This window comes from Anopheles arabiensis, chromosome 3, assembly GCF_016920715.1.
Source record: "Anopheles arabiensis isolate DONGOLA chromosome 3, AaraD3, whole genome shotgun sequence".
NCBI lineage: Eukaryota > Metazoa > Arthropoda > Insecta > Diptera > Culicidae > Anopheles > Anopheles arabiensis.
The window spans coordinates 92,031,254-92,050,048 of NC_053518.1; the positions used below are offsets into that span (position 1 = coordinate 92,031,254).

General features: G+C 46.7%; 5 protein-coding genes across 7 annotated transcripts; 4 read left to right on the forward strand and 1 right to left on the reverse strand.

The window, feature by feature from the left end:
* Window positions 1-544: 544 nt before the first annotated feature.
* LOC120902096 (rho GDP-dissociation inhibitor 1) lies at window positions 545-8,390 on the reverse strand. Of its 3 annotated transcripts, none has more exons than XM_040310598.1 (6): window positions 8,110-8,390; window positions 4,378-4,605; window positions 4,198-4,307; window positions 4,012-4,126; window positions 3,676-3,684; window positions 545-3,253 (listed from the first exon to the last, which is right to left on the reverse strand). In XM_040310598.1, the coding sequence occupies exons 2-6, from the start codon at window positions 4,556-4,558 to the stop codon at window positions 3,057-3,059; spliced, it is 612 nt and encodes a 203-aa protein (XP_040166532.1). In that variant the 5' UTR covers window positions 4,559-4,605; window positions 8,110-8,390; the 3' UTR covers window positions 545-3,056. The 3 variants fall into 3 exon arrangements, with proteins under 3 accessions (XP_040166532.1, XP_040166533.1, XP_040166535.1); XM_040310599.1 differs by lacking the exon at window positions 8,110-8,390 and adding an exon at window positions 7,639-7,833; XM_040310601.1 differs by lacking the exon at window positions 3,676-3,684 and having other exon boundaries at window positions 8,110-8,387.
* A 64-nt stretch (window positions 8,391-8,454) lies between these two features.
* LOC120902097 (chromosome transmission fidelity protein 8 homolog) lies at window positions 8,455-18,744 on the forward strand. Its single transcript, XM_040310602.1, has 4 exons — window positions 8,455-8,637; window positions 11,587-11,728; window positions 11,798-12,634; window positions 18,180-18,744. Exons 1-3 carry the CDS (start codon window positions 8,618-8,620, stop codon window positions 12,140-12,142), a joined length of 507 nt encoding a protein of 168 aa, XP_040166536.1. The 5' UTR covers window positions 8,455-8,617; the 3' UTR covers window positions 12,143-12,634; window positions 18,180-18,744.
* On the forward strand, window positions 8,733-11,494 carry LOC120902090 (general transcription and DNA repair factor IIH helicase subunit XPB). Its single transcript, XM_040310587.1, has 3 exons — window positions 8,733-9,200; window positions 9,275-9,690; window positions 9,757-11,494. Exons 1-3 carry the CDS (start codon window positions 8,815-8,817, stop codon window positions 11,409-11,411), a joined length of 2,457 nt encoding a protein of 818 aa, XP_040166521.1. The 5' UTR covers window positions 8,733-8,814; the 3' UTR covers window positions 11,412-11,494.
* Window positions 13,342-14,572, forward strand: LOC120901245. The gene is made up of 2 exons (XM_040308946.1): window positions 13,342-14,066; window positions 14,521-14,572. Exons 1-2 carry the CDS (start codon window positions 13,342-13,344, stop codon window positions 14,570-14,572), a joined length of 777 nt encoding a protein of 258 aa, XP_040164880.1.
* Window positions 14,831-15,296, forward strand: LOC120902092 (uncharacterized protein K02A2.6-like). Its single transcript, XM_040310590.1, has 2 exons — window positions 14,831-15,155; window positions 15,206-15,296. Exons 1-2 carry the CDS (start codon window positions 14,852-14,854, stop codon window positions 15,217-15,219), a joined length of 318 nt encoding a protein of 105 aa, XP_040166524.1. The 5' UTR covers window positions 14,831-14,851; the 3' UTR covers window positions 15,220-15,296.
* Window positions 18,745-18,795: the final 51 nt, after the last annotated feature.

Below are 18,795 nucleotides of genomic sequence, written 5' to 3' on the forward strand. Positions count from 1 at the left end.
AAACGAGCCAAAATATCATTCCGAAATTCGTTAGATTTAATCGCAAAAAACGGGCGCCACACTGGCGCGCGAGGTAATTAACCTTTTCACCTGTTAACTGATTATGCTAAAATCTGTATCGCGCGCTTACTTTCCCGTCCCGGCTCTGTACTGCTTGCCAAGGTAAGGTACACAAGAAATTAGTGGGAAATTTATGATTCTACTCCATCTTTTCCCCCTCGGCATCCAGCCACAAATGGCACAAATGTATGGAATTGGGACACCAAGAAGCCGTTGGGCTTCGGTTACAATGTTACCAAATGGACTTCTCCCCCCTCTACATGTTTCGATCCTCGGATAACGTCCCCCCTTTCTAGCCGACCGATAGTCACATAACTTGATGCTGACAGTGATGGATGGGGCGATGAAATCCTCCGAGCGGGAGAAAGCGGGCGAAAGCACCGCTGAATGTTTTTTTTTGCCCTTTTATTACTAACTTTGGTCATATTTGGTCACTACTACTTTCCAACGCAGTCAAGTCACAACACAAATCCGTATGAGTATGTATGTGTGTGTGTTTATGTTTGTTTGCTTTTTATTATTGGGTAATTCTTTTGTTTATCTTTTACACAATCCAAAAAAACAAATTGAGCGCAGTTTTGTGTGGATTTTTCGGTATGATTTTACAGTACACGCGTTGGGGGTGGGTAGGGGAGGATTATCAAAATGGCGCGCCCACCAACCTCATTATTATCTTTTTGCTTATTTTATACATTTCTTCATGTTTACACCACTTGCTACTTGCCCACACACACACACGCGCGCGCATGTGTCTCATATATGATTTATAATCACACTTTTCCACTGTAGTTGGTAGTTGGTTTCCTTTTTCCACTTTTCTGTAAGCAAACTAGCACATGTGTAAGAAAGGGGAAAGGATGGCGTTCGCTTGTGTTTTACTGTAAGGATACTGTTTCTTTTTTGGCATTCATGCACGCGTGTGATTTTTGAGTGGGGGGATGGTGATGGTGTTAAGGTCATTTTGCAGCACCTTTTCTTTTGCTTTGAAGCGATTTTTATTGATTTTTGTCATCGAAAAAGCTGTGTCTTAGTGCTCTCTCGCTCCTCTGTACATCGCGTCTAATCATTAAGTGCAATTCAGACAATTTAAAAACACACAGCGTTTGCAGTAGCATTAGCGGAGGCATCCTATTTTGGGATCGCTCGGTTCTAGATACAGGGTGGAAGTGACTGTTTGAATTGGGGAAACTGCATTACTATTCTTACACACACCGTCCAGCACCACAAATGTATTGCTTTCTTTAACACCTTGAAATGCCACTTCTTTCCGTCGATCTGTTTCTCTGCCTGCTTAATCCGCGAAAGGACATTTATAGCGTGAACCCGATGCCTCTTTCGCTTACTTCTTTAAACCCTAAAAATCGTGCTCTAAGAACTCCGACTTCTATTAGCTCTAAAGAGATAAACCAAGAGCGGGCAAGGGGGATTCACTCGTTTGAAAGGCGCATATTTTACGATTTGTTCACTAAAAGAGAACGCACACACACATCCTTACATCTTCCCCGGAAACACTAGCGAAAGAGATGCGAATTGATTGAAATGGCTAATATGTAAGAATTGTATAGTATTCTCTCTTGCCCTGTCCTGTCGTCTTACGCTATTCAAATACAATGCACTACACTCACACACACAAGTGCGCGGAGCCCAATGGCTAGTGAAACATAGCAGTGATTTATGCGCTGCAAATCCATTACGTTACGCTCCCACAACCTGAGCCCTTTCTCTCCTCCGCAGACTCAGATCGTTTGGTGCGCTAAAATCGCGCACCTTCATCGCTTCAATTCACACTAAAAAACGGACTCGAAGCAAAAAAGGAAAGGAGAACTCGCCACACTAATAAAAGGGCATTCTCGCTGTATAATTGCACTTTCATGTATTGCGGTGAAAGTGTTGATGAATTTCGCAACTCAATAGTTCAAAAAATGCAAATAATAAAAATGCACACATGTTTTAGCACACGTCGCTAAACGGCAATAATCGCTTCAATTCAAAAGGCTGGATAGTTTTTAGAAACAAAATGGAATAAGCATAAATTGGAGCTTTTTGCACAGCATATTCTCTACTCTACACAATGTGCAAAATAAGAAAAAAAAAACAGGAGAGCAAGCTTCTTGTTTATGCCTGAATGCTGATTGAATGGCAAATACTGAAGTAAACACCACCATCACAATCACACAAAAGGTGGAGATGGGGGGAGAGGGAAAAGAAAGGAGCGATAATACAGACAAAATGCAACGTTGATTTTGTTGTTTTTTTTTTTTGTTTAAAGCGATTTAGCGCTTGTTTCCTCCTTTCGGCTGATTTTTACTTTCACACTTATTGCTCTGAACTGTCAGCGTTTTTTGTAGTCTCATTTCTCATGCTTTACTTGGTTTGTTTTTGTTTTTTGTTTTTGTTTTGTATTGTTCTACCTTAGGAGGAACCTTTATTTCTGCCCCGGCTAGCTATAACGTCTGCATGCTAGTTACTACTACTGCTACTATCTCTTGTAATAAATTCTTCTTACGCCCGCGGATTGAGCGTCGCCTTTATTAAAACAAAGAAAGAAGGGGGGAAATAAACCTGCAAAAACAATCCTCCGACCTGTCTGTGTGGCACACTGGATTTCCTCTTTTGCCCTTCTTCACCACACTTTTCCTTGAATGAATGTGCTCATTTGCTTTGCTTCCACTTTTTCATCTTTTCTGGCTCCCTACACCCTCCTGCTTATCAGAATCCGACCCCCTCTTCTTAATACACACACATACCTGACGCTAGCCACACACTGATATAAGCATGCCAATATTCCCGTTTTTTTGTTCTGTTTCGTACCTCTTTATCCACACTAATAATAATGTTTCTTCACACAAACACACGCTCTCTCTCGCTCTCTCTACTCTACTTTCAACTCAACACGCACGTCTGTTGCGGGGAGGGGTTTTTTCTGAACCGGGTAAGGGCAGAGCAGTGTCCTGGTACAGTAGAAGAGTTACGGGTGGAGGGAGGTGGTTTGCATTTTACTGCCAGTCTTTTTTAATCTCAAAACTCCAGTCCCACTTCAGGTGCTCGTTCTTGTCGTCGTCGGTGAAGAGGGAGGTGACGGAGTAGGTACCGCGGGCCATCATGCCGGACGGGGCCTCCTCGAACGGGGTGGTGTAGCTCTGGATTTCCTTCTTTGGTGGATAGGAACCAACCATCTGGACCATTTTATCGACTGAATCGGGGGGAGGGAAAACAAGATTATTGTAACAGTCGGGGAAGAATCGAAACAGGACATAGGATCGCATATAGGTAAAACTAACACGGAAAGCAAAGCATTTGTTGGTAGGGAAAGCGTAATAGCAACAAGGATAGGGAAGGAAAGTCTGGAAGGATTGGGAGATCGAAACGAAATAACTCGATCACTGTTCATCTAAAAGTAATCGCATTTGATATTCACTAAGTGTCATGTTCACTCTGTTTGAGAGTGCAAAACGTGTATTAATTCTAACACTAACAACACTCGAATTAGAAATACGCTAAAAGTGCCAAAAATGTGCACACTAATAACACATCGGCACATCACTAATTGAACTTGTGCTCTTTCCTATAGTGAGCGTTTTAGTACGAACTTTTACTCCCTCTACTAGTTCTTACCATGGATGGCTTTAACGCGAAAAGGTTTGTTCAAGCCACACACACACATCCCGAACGAGTATAGACGGTGAAGAGGAATAAATAAAACGAATCAATCAAATCACACATTACCATCTTGGTCGAAATGAAACGAGGAAAACGATATTGGAAAGGGAGCAAATGGCAATGAAAATATATATGAAAATGAACAAATAAATGAAAAAGTGGCGTTCATGTTTCGTCCTTTTAAACATGACACAACCAGGGCAAAAGGCAATTCAATTACACCTGTACATACAACACACGATATGGATTGTTGTGTGTTAAAAAGCTTGAAAGCGAACTCCGCGCTCTTACCTGGGACGCCCATTCGGTAGGTTTTCTGTACATACTTCAAACCGTGCACAATCTCCCGCTGCACTACGAAATCGATACGAATTTTGTACTGAATGCCTTCCTTAATAACGAACACCTACAATGGAAATAACGTTGAGAATGTTAGAAAATATTTGGCAAAACTTATTGCACGACAAAGGGACGTACATTCTTTTTCAGCTTCGTTAAATCGCCAGTCAAATCGAGCTCCATCGGATCACGATCGGCCACCAGCAGGGCAAGCTTTTTCACGATCACCTTCCGCGGATCGGATTCATCTGAAAGAATAGTAAAAATAAACGTTAGTAAAACGGTCTACCTTATGCCAAAACATCGTTATCAACGCACCAAAGATAATCTTTTCCGCCTGTGCCTCGCCGAGCAGTGCCTCCTTGTACTTTCGCAAGCTTTCGTCCTCCGCATCGGCGGCCATAATTTCCTCGATCGTTTTCTGCGGCGGTGGCTGATAGTTGCTGTCGTGTTCCTCCTGCTCCACCTCCGCGGGATTCATTTCCTTTTCGGTCGACATTGCTTACGGTAAGCAGTAAACACTGTTTGCTGAACTCGTTAAAGTAACTGTAGAACAGAGAGAAATGGGTGTGATTAAATTACTGTTGACTGAATCGGTACAATGTTTCGGTGTCGTTGATGTGGTAGCGTGAAGAAGTCAAAAAGGTTTCAGCAAACGTGTATATCATGAACCAACGTGTATCAAATCGAGATTTTTTTTTCTTCTTGGCGATTAGTAAATGTATATACTATTAGTAATCCATCGCGTTGCTCATTACAAACCACAATACACACACACACACACCCAGCTCACATCGATTTCATATCGCGCGTTGTTTCTTATCACAGCGCAGTTTAACACAGAAAATGATAAAAACCAACCCAAAAGGGTGTGTGTATGTGCGTGTCTGTGTTCCCTCTTCCCCTATGGAAACTTCTTCAACCAACCAAAATGAATTATTTTTTGAAGGAAGTTGATTCGGCATGAGCATGACATTCGGTGGGCGACAAATTTATCTGACCACAGCCCACCAAACAACGTCACAAAACGACCGCGATAAGAACTTTCGTCCACAGAAAACCCACCGCATCATGCACCACATAGCACAGAGAAGAGCTATGAGCTATATTTTATTATTTCTCCACGCACGTATTTTATTGTTCGATGCAAATGGACAAGCATTGCGCACATTTCATTCCGCTGCGAATAAGCGAACGCAAATGAACGCACGCGTTACTTCAGAATATTGCAATTCTTGTCTTTTTTCTGTCTTTGCTGCATCGCCACAAGCACATCGGGGGGAAAAGGCCGATGCGAAATGACAACACTCCGACCATATTAAAAGTAATCAATAAAATTGATCCGATTCAGCTGCCGTGGCCGCTTGGTTTCAGCGCACGAAAGCGGTGATGATGGATGTGCCGCCGCCGCCGCCAGACACTGAGACCTTCACTTCATTCCACTCGCACCTCCCCGGTTCCTCGCTTTTGGGTGTTAGGCTCTCTTAAAAAGGCAACCCACCCAGCACGCCCGGGTGGGAGGAGGCTTCTGTTGTGGATGATTTACCCTGTGCGGTTGAGCAGAAGTGAATCATTTACATGTGTGTGAGTGTACAGGGACCCTCTTTTTTGTTTTCATTAGGTGTTTCTTCCGCCGGTTCATTGCATAAATCGCAAGGCGTAAAGTCCAAGAGCGTCCACCGTGTTCGTGTATCACAGTGCAACAAAAAGACATGCTGGCTAAAACGAAAATAGCAAAACAGTAATAAAAAAATAATAACGCAACAGCTTCACGCATATTGTTGCGCAGATAGGCAGACACATGGGGCAGCAGAGATGCTTTCGCGATTAGTCATCGCGGTCGATGCGCGCCGTGCGAACGAAATTTTAATGCACGCATGCATGCACGAAGAAACTGTTCCGGATGGGTTGGTTGGCCGATCATGATCCCATACATCCATATACGCACACGGTGCACGCCGGAATGTGCACGCAGTCATCGCTCCGGGATGCATAATAATCATGCTGTAGCCTTCCGTCCGTGCATGCTTTGATGTGTTGCGGTTTTCCTTTCGTTCGATAGAGTTCCCCAAGCATGAGTGTTTATGGGATCTTTTTTTCCCGGGAAATGAATGCCATATTTTCCTTTCTTCGAACCTTAAAAAGCACGAAGCAACGATTAGCGGGCGTTTGGTAGAACGGAGCGAAAATACCGACAGACATTTTCTTGTAAATAATTTCCTCCCTTCTCATAAACATACTGAACCCGTCGCCGCCGGCCGTATCTGTGTTGGCCGGTCAGAGGACAAGCGAATGTTGCGATGGCAACAAACACCTTTTACACTCTCCTCTTCTGCTTCCCGTCACCGTCAATTGACAATGGATGCAACCACACTAAGTACACTTTGCTGCTCTCGTTGCCAAAAAAATGGAAGGTGTGAAAATCTTCCCTTTAGGTTGTGCTGGGTGGTGTTGCTTTCCCGACAGGTTGGCGAGAAGGTCAGAAAACGTTGACCATGATGGAATTCTCTAGAGGTGGGGAGCAGCAGGGAGGGTTGGGTCTGTATCCAGAGTAAGACAGAAAACCCCGGCACGTCCGAATCTAATTTTAGGATAATGATGCTTCTTTAGTGGAGCTCGGTCGTAAAAGGGGGAGGCAGGGATGATGTGTGTATGTGTGTATGGTGGGCCAGCCAAAAACTGAGCCGAAAAAAGCATGTACCACACACATTAGAGTACTCGCCCCTTCCCCCCACACACACAGCGTGTTTTTGGAACAAAACGCATTCGGATGGAAAGCGGAAGAGCGGTCCGAAACACTCTGTAGGATGAGGGAAGAAGGAGGGAACGAGAAGCGCCATCAGCACGCCTTGTGCGTTGTGTTCGCTAAAATCATTTTCTCGAAGAGCCAATTTTGGTTGTTTTTCGGGCGCGGGTGCCTGGGTGGCCACTTTGGCCTTTTCTGTCGTTCCTCATTTTCCTCTGGATGGCTCACCCCACCGGCAGGGGGTGGGGAGTCGGGTGTGTACATAAATGTGTTTCCTCTCAACGCCGCCCGTCGCCGCTTTTCGTTAGTTTTCCATCGCTTCTCCGGTCGGTCCGGTCTATAGGGGCAGTTTCATGCTTTATTGGTTCTGCGCCTCGGCACATCGTCTGGCGGTTGGCTGTGTGTATGTGTGTGTAAGTGTTGATTCATCGGCTTTCCGGCCACCGCCTGCTTCTCCATGCTCTTAAAGGTAATCCGGCAGCAAAACCGGTGCGATAAGAAAGATCCGGAATGTTCAGTGGGGAACCTCGTCACTCGTGCTGCGGATTCCTCCAGCTTTCTCCTCCTTTTCTCAACAAACGAACATAGCTTGCGACTGTTTTCCTTCAATTTTCACCTAATTGTACAATTTGCAATAATGCACTCTGGATGAGTCACACTTGGAAGAGCTTTGAAAGTAAAGCACAGCTGCAGACACACAGGGCACACACGCACACACCTTTGCACGTGCGGCAACAAATATTTTTTTCAGATAAATGTGTCACCCCCACCCCACCTCACTGGACTTCGACAAGAGATAAAATGCAGTTGCAGCAGAAAACAATGCAATTCACCTTGTTGTCGCATTCACACTTTACCACACCACCACCACCAATACCTCCACTGCCACTACAGACTCTTCTTCCAACAAGCGAACGAAACACGGTGATAACAACGGGACACCCCCCTCTAAGGGAAGGGGAAACCAATCGAAGCAGCCGCACGGCACGGAACAATCGCGATTTGCTTGCACCGCCACACACACACACATACACAGTCACGTATTTGCACGCAAAACACACACACGCAGAAGGCACAGGGCGGCTTCGACAGAGGCAAGCGAAGGAACCTTTTCAAGGAACAATCGACCGCACCACACACTCACTCACGAGGCGAGAACAAGAAGAAAATGTCCCCACACGCCGAGCCAGAATGCAATGTGAATGTACGTACGTATGTGTGTGTGCGGCAACAGTAGCCTCAAGGGAAATGACTGACCAAAAAAAACGACCCACACGACAAAGGCGTAAACAATCCAGACGTACCGTAGAAGAAACAATAAAACGCACACGCACGAAACGAAATCACCGAATAAACGATAGCGCGCGGGAAAGAGGGGTAGATGAAAACGTCGAGCGACGCAGCTTTTCCGGCACCGGCCGTGTTCTTGTTCCTTCCTTCCGTACGCACACACAAACACACACACTATACACGCGCTGGCGAATTCGCGAAAACTACAACAGGACGAACGGAACGAGCGACCAAAATGCGTTTTGTCTCCTCCGCGGGGGTTTCCTTTTTGGCGAATGGTGCGATGATGGATGGCAGCCGAACTGTCACCGCGCGGCCGCCCGTTGGAATGTCAAAAAGCCGTTGCGCCGCGAGCGCCCTCTGCGGGCAAATGGGGCGAAGCTGCTCACAGAAACGGTGCGCGCCAAAACGCGTTTCCAGTTTGTTTCGCGGAAAGTGAGGGTGAATTGTTTGTGTTTGTGTTCAAATTCCTGGGATTCAGTGCAATTAAACGATAAAGTAGTGTGGGGAGTGTAGCCGGAAATGCCGATTTACATAAGAAAGTAAGTAAAACCGCCGATTTATTCCTGTTTCCATAAAACAAGCGGCTGGAGCGAAAGGAAACAAAAACCTTCGCCCTGCCGTAGCTGTCAAACTGTGCTGTCAAAAAGTCGGTCGTGTTTGTTGACGAACGGGCAAACGGGAGAGCCGCTCTTGTGCATTCGCATCGCCTTGCCACGATGGGTCCTCCGAAAAAGTCCTCCAAAAAGGATAAAAGTGGTTCCGGATCGGGCAGTGCCAGCGGGTTCGTGGAGAACAAGTGGAACAAAAAGCGACGGACGGAAGATGAAGCGTACGCCGCGTTTGCGGACGACGACGACAGCAACCTGGGCGAGAGTGACTTCGTCCCGGATGCGGCCACGAAGAATGCGGAAAAGAATGACGATGCGATCCAGGAGGATGAGTACGGGGCGAAGGACTATCGGTCGCAGATGGAGCTGAAGCCGGACAACGAGTCCCGGCCGCTGTGGGTTGCGCCGAACGGGCACATCTTCCTGGAGTCGTTCTCGCCGGTGTACAAGCACGCGCACGACTTCCTGATTGCCATCTCGGAACCTGTTTGTCGGTAGGATACGGGGAAGAAGGAGTGGAAGGGAGTATGTTTAATATTGAAATAATGACTGTGTTTGCATCTTTCAGCCCGGAACACATACACGAGTACAAGCTGACCGCGTACAGTCTGTACGCGGCCGTGTCAGTCGGTCTGCAGACGCACGACATTGTCGAGTACTTGAAGCGGCTCAGCAAAACAACCATTCCGGAAGGCATCGTGGAGTTCATCCGGCTCTGTACACTGTCGTACGGTAAGGTGAAGCTGGTGCTGAAGCACAACAAGTACTTTGTGGAGAGTCCACATCCGGAAGTGCTGCAGAAGCTGCTGAAAGACCCGGTCATACAGTCGTGCCGGTTGCGCCGCACTGAGGAGGAAGGGGGCGATGGGTTCATAAAGCAAACACTGGAGAAGGGGAAAGGAATAACGGCGTTCGGACAGACGAAGCTAGCTCCCGGACAAACCACACTGCCCGCCCCCGGCGCAACAACAACGGAGACGGGTGGTAGGTGAAATTGGGGGAAAGTGAGCAAGGAGTTGATGATTCATTAACCTTGTTTGCCTTTTATAGAAAAACTCGCGGAAGGTGGTGAAACGGTCACCGAGGAAGCGGCCGTACCGGAAGATATCACCAACTTTTACGACAAGATGGACAACGAAGAGGAAGAGGAGGAAGCAAACCTCAACACAGTTTCGTTCGAGGTGAACCAGGAAAAGATTGAAGTGCTGCAGAAGCGCTGTATTGAGATCGAGTTCCCGCTGCTGGCGGAGTACGATTTCCGCAACGATACGATCAACGCCGACATCAACATCGACCTGAAGCCGGCCGCCGTGCTGCGCCCCTACCAGGAGAAAAGTTTGCGCAAAATGTTTGGCAACGGGCGGGCCCGATCCGGGGTGATTGTGTTGCCCTGCGGTGCCGGCAAATCGCTGGTCGGCGTAACGGCCTGCTGTACGGTGCGCAAGCGTGCCCTCGTGCTCTGCAACAGCGGCGTGTCGGTGGAGCAGTGGAAGCAACAGTTCAAGATGTGGTCCACGGCGGACGACAGTATGATCTGTCGGTTCACGTCCGAGGCGAAGGATAAACCGATGGGTTGTGGCATTCTCGTGACGACCTACTCCATGATAACGCACACCCAGAAGCGTTCCTGGGAGGCGGAACAGACGATGCGCTGGCTGCAGGAGCAGGAGTGGGGCATCATGGTGCTGGACGAGGTGCACACGATCCCGGCGAAAATGTTCCGCCGTGTGCTGACCATCGTACAGTCGCACTGTAAGCTCGGGCTGACCGCAACACTGCTGCGAGAGGACGACAAAATTGCCGACCTAAACTTCCTGATCGGTCCGAAGCTGTACGAAGCGAACTGGTTGGAGCTGCAGAAGCGTGGCTACATTGCCCGGGTCCAGTGCGCTGAGGTATGGTGCCCGATGGCGCCCGAGTTCTACCGCGAGTATCTCATCGCGAAGACGTCGAAAAAAATGCTGCTCTACGTAATGAATCCGGCCAAGTTTCGGGCTTGCCAGTACTTGATACGCTACCACGAAAAGCGTGGCGACAAAACGATCGTCTTCAGCGACAACGTGTTTGCGCTGAAGCATTACGCGATCAAGATGAACAAACCGTACATCTATGGGCCGACGTCACAGAACGAGCGTATTCAGATCCTGCAGAATTTCAAATTCAACCCGAAAGTGAACACAATCTTCGTGTCGAAGGTGGCTGATACGAGCTTCGATTTGCCGGAAGCGAACGTACTGATTCAGATCTCCTCGCACGGTGGATCGCGTCGTCAGGAGGCGCAGCGTTTGGGTCGTATCTTGCGTGCGAAGAAAGGCGCTATCGCGGAAGAGTACAACGCGTTTTTCTATACGCTCGTGTCACAGGACACGCTCGAGATGGGATATTCGCGCAAGCGCCAGCGGTTCCTGGTGAACCAGGGCTACAGCTACAAGGTGATCACGCATCTGGCCGGCATGGAGAGCGATCCGGATCTGTTCTACAAGACGCGCGAAGAGCAGGGCCAGCTGCTGCAGCAGGTGCTGTCCGCAACCGATATGGACTGTGAGGATGAGCGTATGCCGGGCGATGGGACGGGCGTGCCACGACCTGGTGGATCGAAGCGTACCGGCGGGCTTAGCTCGATGGCCGGTGCGGATGATGCGATCTATTACGAGCGGAAGAAATCGGCCCATCAGCATCCACTGTTTAAGAAGTTCCGCTGCTAGGATTAGGGCGTGTTTGTGTGTAGTTCATTAAGATGCAGTTCTCAATAAAAATGGATTGGAATGTGGTCTATCAAATTGATTTACTTAAAAAGACTTGTTGCTTTTTTATATTATTTTATTATTTAGTTTATTTATATTGTACTTTATTGTAAATATTCTGATTCCTTTTTATTAGTCCTACCAAAAATGGAGAACCCAACAGCACGCTGGAAGAGTGGAGCATCGTGGAGCTGCAAGGTGATCTGGACGTCCGGGGCGATCGCATCATGTCTGGACAGTTCATAGGCGATCTTCTCTACAACAAATACGGCCAACCGGTATGTTAACCCTCCTCAACGAGAATTCCCAAGATAAATAACTAAAAATAGGCCTTTCTCCTACTTCAGATTCTTATCATTGGCCATCATATACTGCAAGGAAGGATGCAGAAAATCGACAAACCACTGCTGGTGGTCGAAAAGTGCGATCTAAACCGCCGGGATGACGATGATGAGGGCGATGAATTGATGCTGGACGTCAGCCAGCTGCCGATGACGCAAGGCAGCGAGCATGAGCTGGACTCGACGGCCCAATCGGTCACCTCGAACCGCACCGTACTCGACTCGACCGTTGCGATCGAACACAAGGTGGTGCCGAAGGTCGAGTACCGGGTGCGTGCCGTCGTACGGAGCAAAGTATTGTTCAAAGCGCGCCCCAAACCAATCATTGCAAACGTTTCTAAAACGGTGTAACATTGTTGTAGTTTATAGGTAAAATATAAGCTTTCTTAAATGTACTAATTAAGGTGTTAATGAGTCACACCGCCGTCGCCCTTGTGGCGATGCGTGCCGCGCGAACCGGTAATGCGCACATGCCACACCGAATATCACACCGATTGCGGCCGTATCTGATCTCTTTTCCCGCCCAACGTGACATCACATTAGTGTGCATCATCACGGTTTTGCATTTCCTGTTAATAATTTTGCAGTCGCTGCGAGGTGAGCTTTACAATGAAACGATCAGACAAACTGCTCTGCCGGAAAAGGGGCATTTGTCACAGGTGCCGGTGTTTCTGATACCGATCTTCTGTGTGCTGTACTATAAAAGGCTCCTTCATAGTGGCTTCGAGCAAGCAGCTACCCACTGACAGTGATCACGGTACGTTAACACACAGGCGAACGGAGCGAAACAACATGAACAAAGCAATTGGAGCGATTTTTCTACTAGCGATGGTGGTGCTGGTGGTGAGTTGAGTTTGGTAAAAAAAACGTAAAATGTTTAAATTTAAAATCATTTCTGTTGTGGACGGAATCAAAGTTGCGCAACATTGTGCTCTGGGCCGCTCGCTACGTGCGACGGTTTTCAGACGCTAGAGCTGTCAACAACCACGTGCAGCTAAAGGGCGCAGCCATCGCGATCCTTCCGAGGACCGAGGTCGGGACGACGACCTCGGGGTGACCGTTGACATACACTTCACTGCAGGCCATCCGCGATAAGAGGTGCGAGCGCGAGCATTAGGGACTAGCGGGCGTATAGGTTTTTTGTATGTAAAGTTTTATTGCGTTGTACATCGTTATTGTAATATAGTGTTTTAAGTACTTTTTATCCTGGTGTTCGGATTGTTTATTTACGTGTTAAAGAACATAAAAGTGGCGACGAGAAGTATTTTCCTCATCAGTGTGTAGAACCTGCGTTGTAAAAAAAAAGAAAAAAAACTGCTCCTTCTCTAACTGAAAAAAACGTGCAGTGCAGTGAAATTGTTTAATAATTAAAAAAAAACCTATTCAGTGAGTGTAAAAGAAAAAAAAGTATATAAAAAGGATCATCAGAACGTGTGTAGTAGGATAGCTAAGCTCAGTAGCTTGATTGAAAAGTTCGTGTACAGTTCGGTTTTATTTTTTTTCCTGTCGAGGACAATTTTTTTTCTCTCTCTCTGCAAATAATTTATAAAATGAATACCAGTGGTGATGAAGAAAGGCGCTCTAGTGCGGGTTTTAATGTGCAACCGACGCACCAGCTACAAAATGGTTCTGGAGAACCATCAGTGCAGCAACCTCCATTACAAACGCCGCCATCGGTGTCGATGGATAGTTCGTCGATGATGCAGATCTTGAAATTAATGCAGCAACAAATGGCGCAGCAGCAGAACATTTTGGCGCAGTTAATGCAGCAGCAAGGGTCAGGCCAAAGTTCATCCACAACACCGGAACAAATCTTGGATTCGTTGTGCAGCCACATTAAAGAATTTAAATACGATGCTGAGGCTGGAACGACATTTGCCGCATGGTACAACCGCTATGAGGACCTGTTCGAAAGAGATGCTGCCCGGTTGAGCGACGAAGCAAAAGTGCGCCTTCTCATGCGCAAGCTAGGAACTCTTGAACATGACCGGTATGTAAATTTTATCTTGCCAAAGTTCTCACGAGATTTTTCATTACCAGAGACGGTCGCAAAGCTGACAGATTTGTTCGGAACTAAGGAGTCCCTGTTACATCGACGGTTCAAATGCTTAAATACGGTGAAGGGGAAGACGGAAGATTATCTAGCGTACGCATGTCGCGTCAACCGGGGTGTAGTCAACTTTGAGTTAGGCAAGTTGACGGAGGAACAGCTTAAATGCCTTGTATTTGTTTGCGGGTTGAAAGATGATAAGGATGTGGAAATTCGTCAAAGACTGTTAGTGCGGATCGAGGAACGTCCTGAAACCACCCTGGAGCATATTACAACCGAATGTCAACGCATTATCAACTTAAGACACGACAGCGCAATGATCGAAAGAGAGAACACCGAACAAGTCTATGCAGTGAAGCATAAGGAAACACAGTTCCAGCATTATCGAAGCAACCTGCCATACGATTCGAAACCCCCTAGCAGATCGTGCTGGCTATGTGGAGGACTACACTGGTCTCGAGACTGTACGTACCGTACTCACAAATGTACCGATTGTGGAAGAATAGGCCACAAAGAAGGATTTTGCAAAACGTACAACAATTATCGTCGGAACTATAACCAAGCGAATTTCAATCGTCAGCAAGCAAATACTAGAACGGTCTCAGTCAATGTGCACAGCGTTCAGGAGAGAAGGAAGTATGTACCTCTCAGCATCAATGGCATTCACCTCCGGCTACAGCTCGACACCGCTTCTGACATATCAGTCATTGGCAAAAATACCTGGAAACTAATCGGAGCACCCCCCCCTTTCCCCGCCAACAGTCGATGCCAAAACAGCATCGGGAGCAGTGTTGCATATAATCGGCGAATTCAGTGCCAACATCACCATCAAAGAAGAGCAGCGTGTCGAGACGGTTTATGTTTCGCAAGCGGACTTGAAGCTGTTGGGAACCGACCTAATCGAGGCTTTTTCCTTATGGTCAGTGCCTGTTGACCAGATATGCAACGCCATTCAATCATCAACGAATAAGGAGCTACGACTACGTTATCCCAAGCTGTTTGGAGAGGGCATGGGCCTATGTACAAAGGGAAACGTTACTCTGCAGCTGAAAGAAAAGTGTCGTCCAGTTTTCTGCCCTAAACGTCCAGTTGCGTACGCTATGCTGGATGCAGTCGACAAGGAACTGGACCGGCTGGAGAAGCTAGGAGTCATCACACCGGTCGATTTCTCTGACTGGGCCGCACCAATTGTCGTCGTGCGGAAAGCAAACGGTCAGATAAGGATCTGCGGAGATTACTCGACCGGTCTCAATGGAGCCTTGCACCCCCAGGAGTACCCGCTTCCACTACCAGCAGATATTTTCGCCAGGCTAGGTAATTGCACTCATTTTACACAAATAGATTTATCGGATGCTTTCCTTCAGGTCGAAATTGCTGAGCAGAGTCGGAAGTTTCTAACCATCAACACGCATAAAGGGCTTTACTCCTACAACCGACTACCACCGGGCATCAAGGTAGCTCCTGCGGCTTTTCAACAGTTGATGGACAAAATGCTCATTGGATTGCGGGGAGTTTCCAGTTACATGGATGATATCATTATCGGAGGTAGGAATCAGAAAGAACATGATGATATTTTAAATGAAACGCTCGCTAGAATTCAAGATTATGGTTTCACAATTCGCGTAGAAAAATGTTTTTTTAATGAGAAGCAAATACGGTATCTAGGGCACATAATCGATAATCAAGGCATCAGACCAGATCCGGAAAAAGTTAAAGCTATAACCAATTTGCCAGCACCATCAGATGTCAGTGAAGTAAGGTCATTCCTCGGAGCAATCAATTATTATGGGCGCTTTATTCCAAATCTACGAAATTTGCGGTACCCACTGGATGCACTACTAAAAGAAGGGAGAGAATTTGCGTGGACTGCAGAATGCCAGAAAGTTTTTGAAAATTTCAAATCAGTATTGTCTTCAAACCTATTATTAACCCATTATGATCCGCGACTTGAGATAGTGGTATCAGCTGATGCGTCTTCCGTTGGTCTGGGAGCAACTCTAAGTCACAAATTTTCTGATGGCAGTATGAAGGTTGTACAACATGCATCACGATCTCTTACAAAAGCCGAGCAAAGATACAGTCAAATCGACCGGGAAGGGCTAGCTATCATTTTCGCAGTGACCAAATTTCATAAGATGATATTTGGTCGGCATTTCCGTCTTCAGACAGATCACAGGCCTCTGCTAAGAATATTTGGAAACAAGAAAGGTATTCCTGTTTACACTGCAAACAGGTTACAGCGTTTTGCCCTTACGCTTTTAATGTACGATTTTGAAATCGAATATGTAACCACGGAGAAATTTGGAAATGCCGACATCCTATCAAGATTGATAAGCGAGCACAGCAAGCCAGATGAAGACTATATAATCGCCAATTTGGAGCTAGAGAAGGATGTAAAATCAGTAGTCATCAGCAACATCTCATCCCTACCAATCAATTTTACGGAAGTAGCCAAACAAACGGGAAAAGATTCAATTTTATCAAAGGTACTACATTTTACACAAAACGGTTGGCCACATAATACTATTTATACAGGAGAATTAGCAAGTTTTTATGCAAGAAGGGAAGCGTTATCAGCAGTGGATGAGTGTTTATTATTTGGCGAGAGAGTCATAATTCCAAACAGCCTTCAGGAACGATGCCTCCGACAGTTCCATCGTGGCCATCCTGGCATTCAAAGAATGAAATCGTTAGCTCGTAGCTACGTATATTGGCCATCCATCGATAAAGACATAAGCGAATGCGTAGCCTCTTGTGAGAGGTGTTAAGCTGTTTCAAAGTCACCTGCTCATTCAACTCCTATTCCTTGGCCTAAACCTTCATCACCATGGCAGCGTGTGCATATCGATTACGCTGGCCCTCTGGAAGGGGACTATTTTTTAATTGTCGTGGATGCATACTCAAAATGGCCAGAGATTGTAAAAACATCAAGCAATACGGCATCGGCGACTATAGCAATTCTACGAGGAATATTTTCACGTTTTGGAAATCCAGTCACGCTTGTAAGTGACAATGACACGCAGTTTACTAGCGAGATTTTTGCTGATTTTTGCGCTCACAATGGCATAGAACATCTGAGAACAGCACCATTTCATCCTCAGTCAAATGGCCAGGCTGAGAGGTTTGTAGACACGTTCAAGAGATCGATGAAAAAGATTAGTGCAGAAGATACATCACTTGCGGAGGCATTGGACATATTTTTACAAACATATCGATCGACTCCAAATCCGTCCACAGAAGAAAAGAAATCACCAGCTGAGCTCATGTTAGGTCGTAAAATGCAAACAACTTTGGATCTGCTTCGTCCTACCTTAAATCCATTTAAACACAGTGTACCTGAGAAGGTGAGAGAGTTGTCCTGCGGAGATTTAGTGTACGTCAAGACATACAGCAGAAACATTTGGAAATGGGAGCCAGCAGTCATAACCGGAAGATGTGGCAACGTTATGTATGAAGTTGTAACCGGTGATCAACGTACACTTCGAAGGCATGTAAATCAAATGCGTAGGCGTAACGGAAATCAGCAGCATCAGCAGAGCCGCTCTTCGAAACCCTTAGCTCTGGATGTATTTCTGGATTCATGGAATGTAATGCACGAGCCACCACCGTTGCTTGACGATCAGTGCACTCCATCACCTGTTCAGGCGCCACCGTTATCGTTATCATTGGCTCCAACAACGTGTCTTCCATCACCGAGTTGTTTGTCACCATCGTCATCGTCGACTCCACCATCGTCTACAATACCGCCTGAGTCTGCTATCACATCGTCTGCGTCCTCGCCATCGTCATCGTCCAATTCGGGTTCAGTCTACACTTCCTGTTCACCTACATCACCTGAAGAGTCTCCAACAGATGAACTAGATGACCACAAGGAAGAAGAACAGCTGGTACAAGTACCACGTAGGTCTTCTAGAAATATAAGACCCTCACGTTGGTTGGACCAGTACCAGCTATATTAACAGGGGGAGATGTTGTGGACGGAATCAAAGTTGCGCAACATTGTGCTCTGGGCCGCTCGCTACGTGCGACGGTTTTCAGACGCTAGAGCTGTCAACAACCACGTGCAGCTAAAGGGCGCAGCCATCGCGATCCTTCCGAGGACCGAGGTCGGGACGACGACCTCGGGGTGACCGTTGACATACACTTCACTGCAGGCCATCCGCGATAAGAGGTGCGAGCGCGAGCATTAGGGACTAGCGGGCGTATAGGTTTTTTGTATGTAAAGTTTTATTGCGTTGTACATCGTTATTGTAATATAGTGTTTTAAGTACTTTTTATCCTGGTGTTCGGATTGTTTATTTACGTGTTAAAGAACATAAAAATTTCCATTACTTCTAGCACTACGCATCCGCTGAGCATAAGAAGCCGCAGGACACACTGACACGCATCGACAATGTAGACGGGATTGAGATGATCAAACCGCTCGACGATGTGCTGAGCGCGATGGAAGGCTTGCGAATGCGCCGTTCTGCCCAGGGTGGTGGTGGCGGTGGTGGCCAGGGACAGGGTGGACAGGGCGGTAAACAAGGTGGCGGCCAGGGTGGTGGACGCCGTGGACCACCAGACAACAGCCAGGGCAGTGGTGAAAACTAATGCCACCGTGAGTGCTGAGAGGGGTCCACCGATCGCTCTTCCTATCAAAAACCATCGTAAAAAACCTTTCTTTAAAGTATGATCGTTGGTGGGATTTTGTTTGGTTGGGATTTTAGAAAACGGAGCAAATTGGTGTTCCGTTCCGTAGTTCGTCTGTTCTTACTAGCCATTTGAACTGATCTTTAGTTGTAGAGTTGTTCGAAAATGCACCCCAAAAAAACATGTTCGCAAAATAAAACACACATAATTTATCAAATGCAGATGCTTTTGTGGTTGAAAAAAGGGTTTATAATTAAGTTAATCATCAGCACCTTCGCCAAAGGACTTTAGATGACTCTCTCCTGCTCCTCCAAGCCACCAT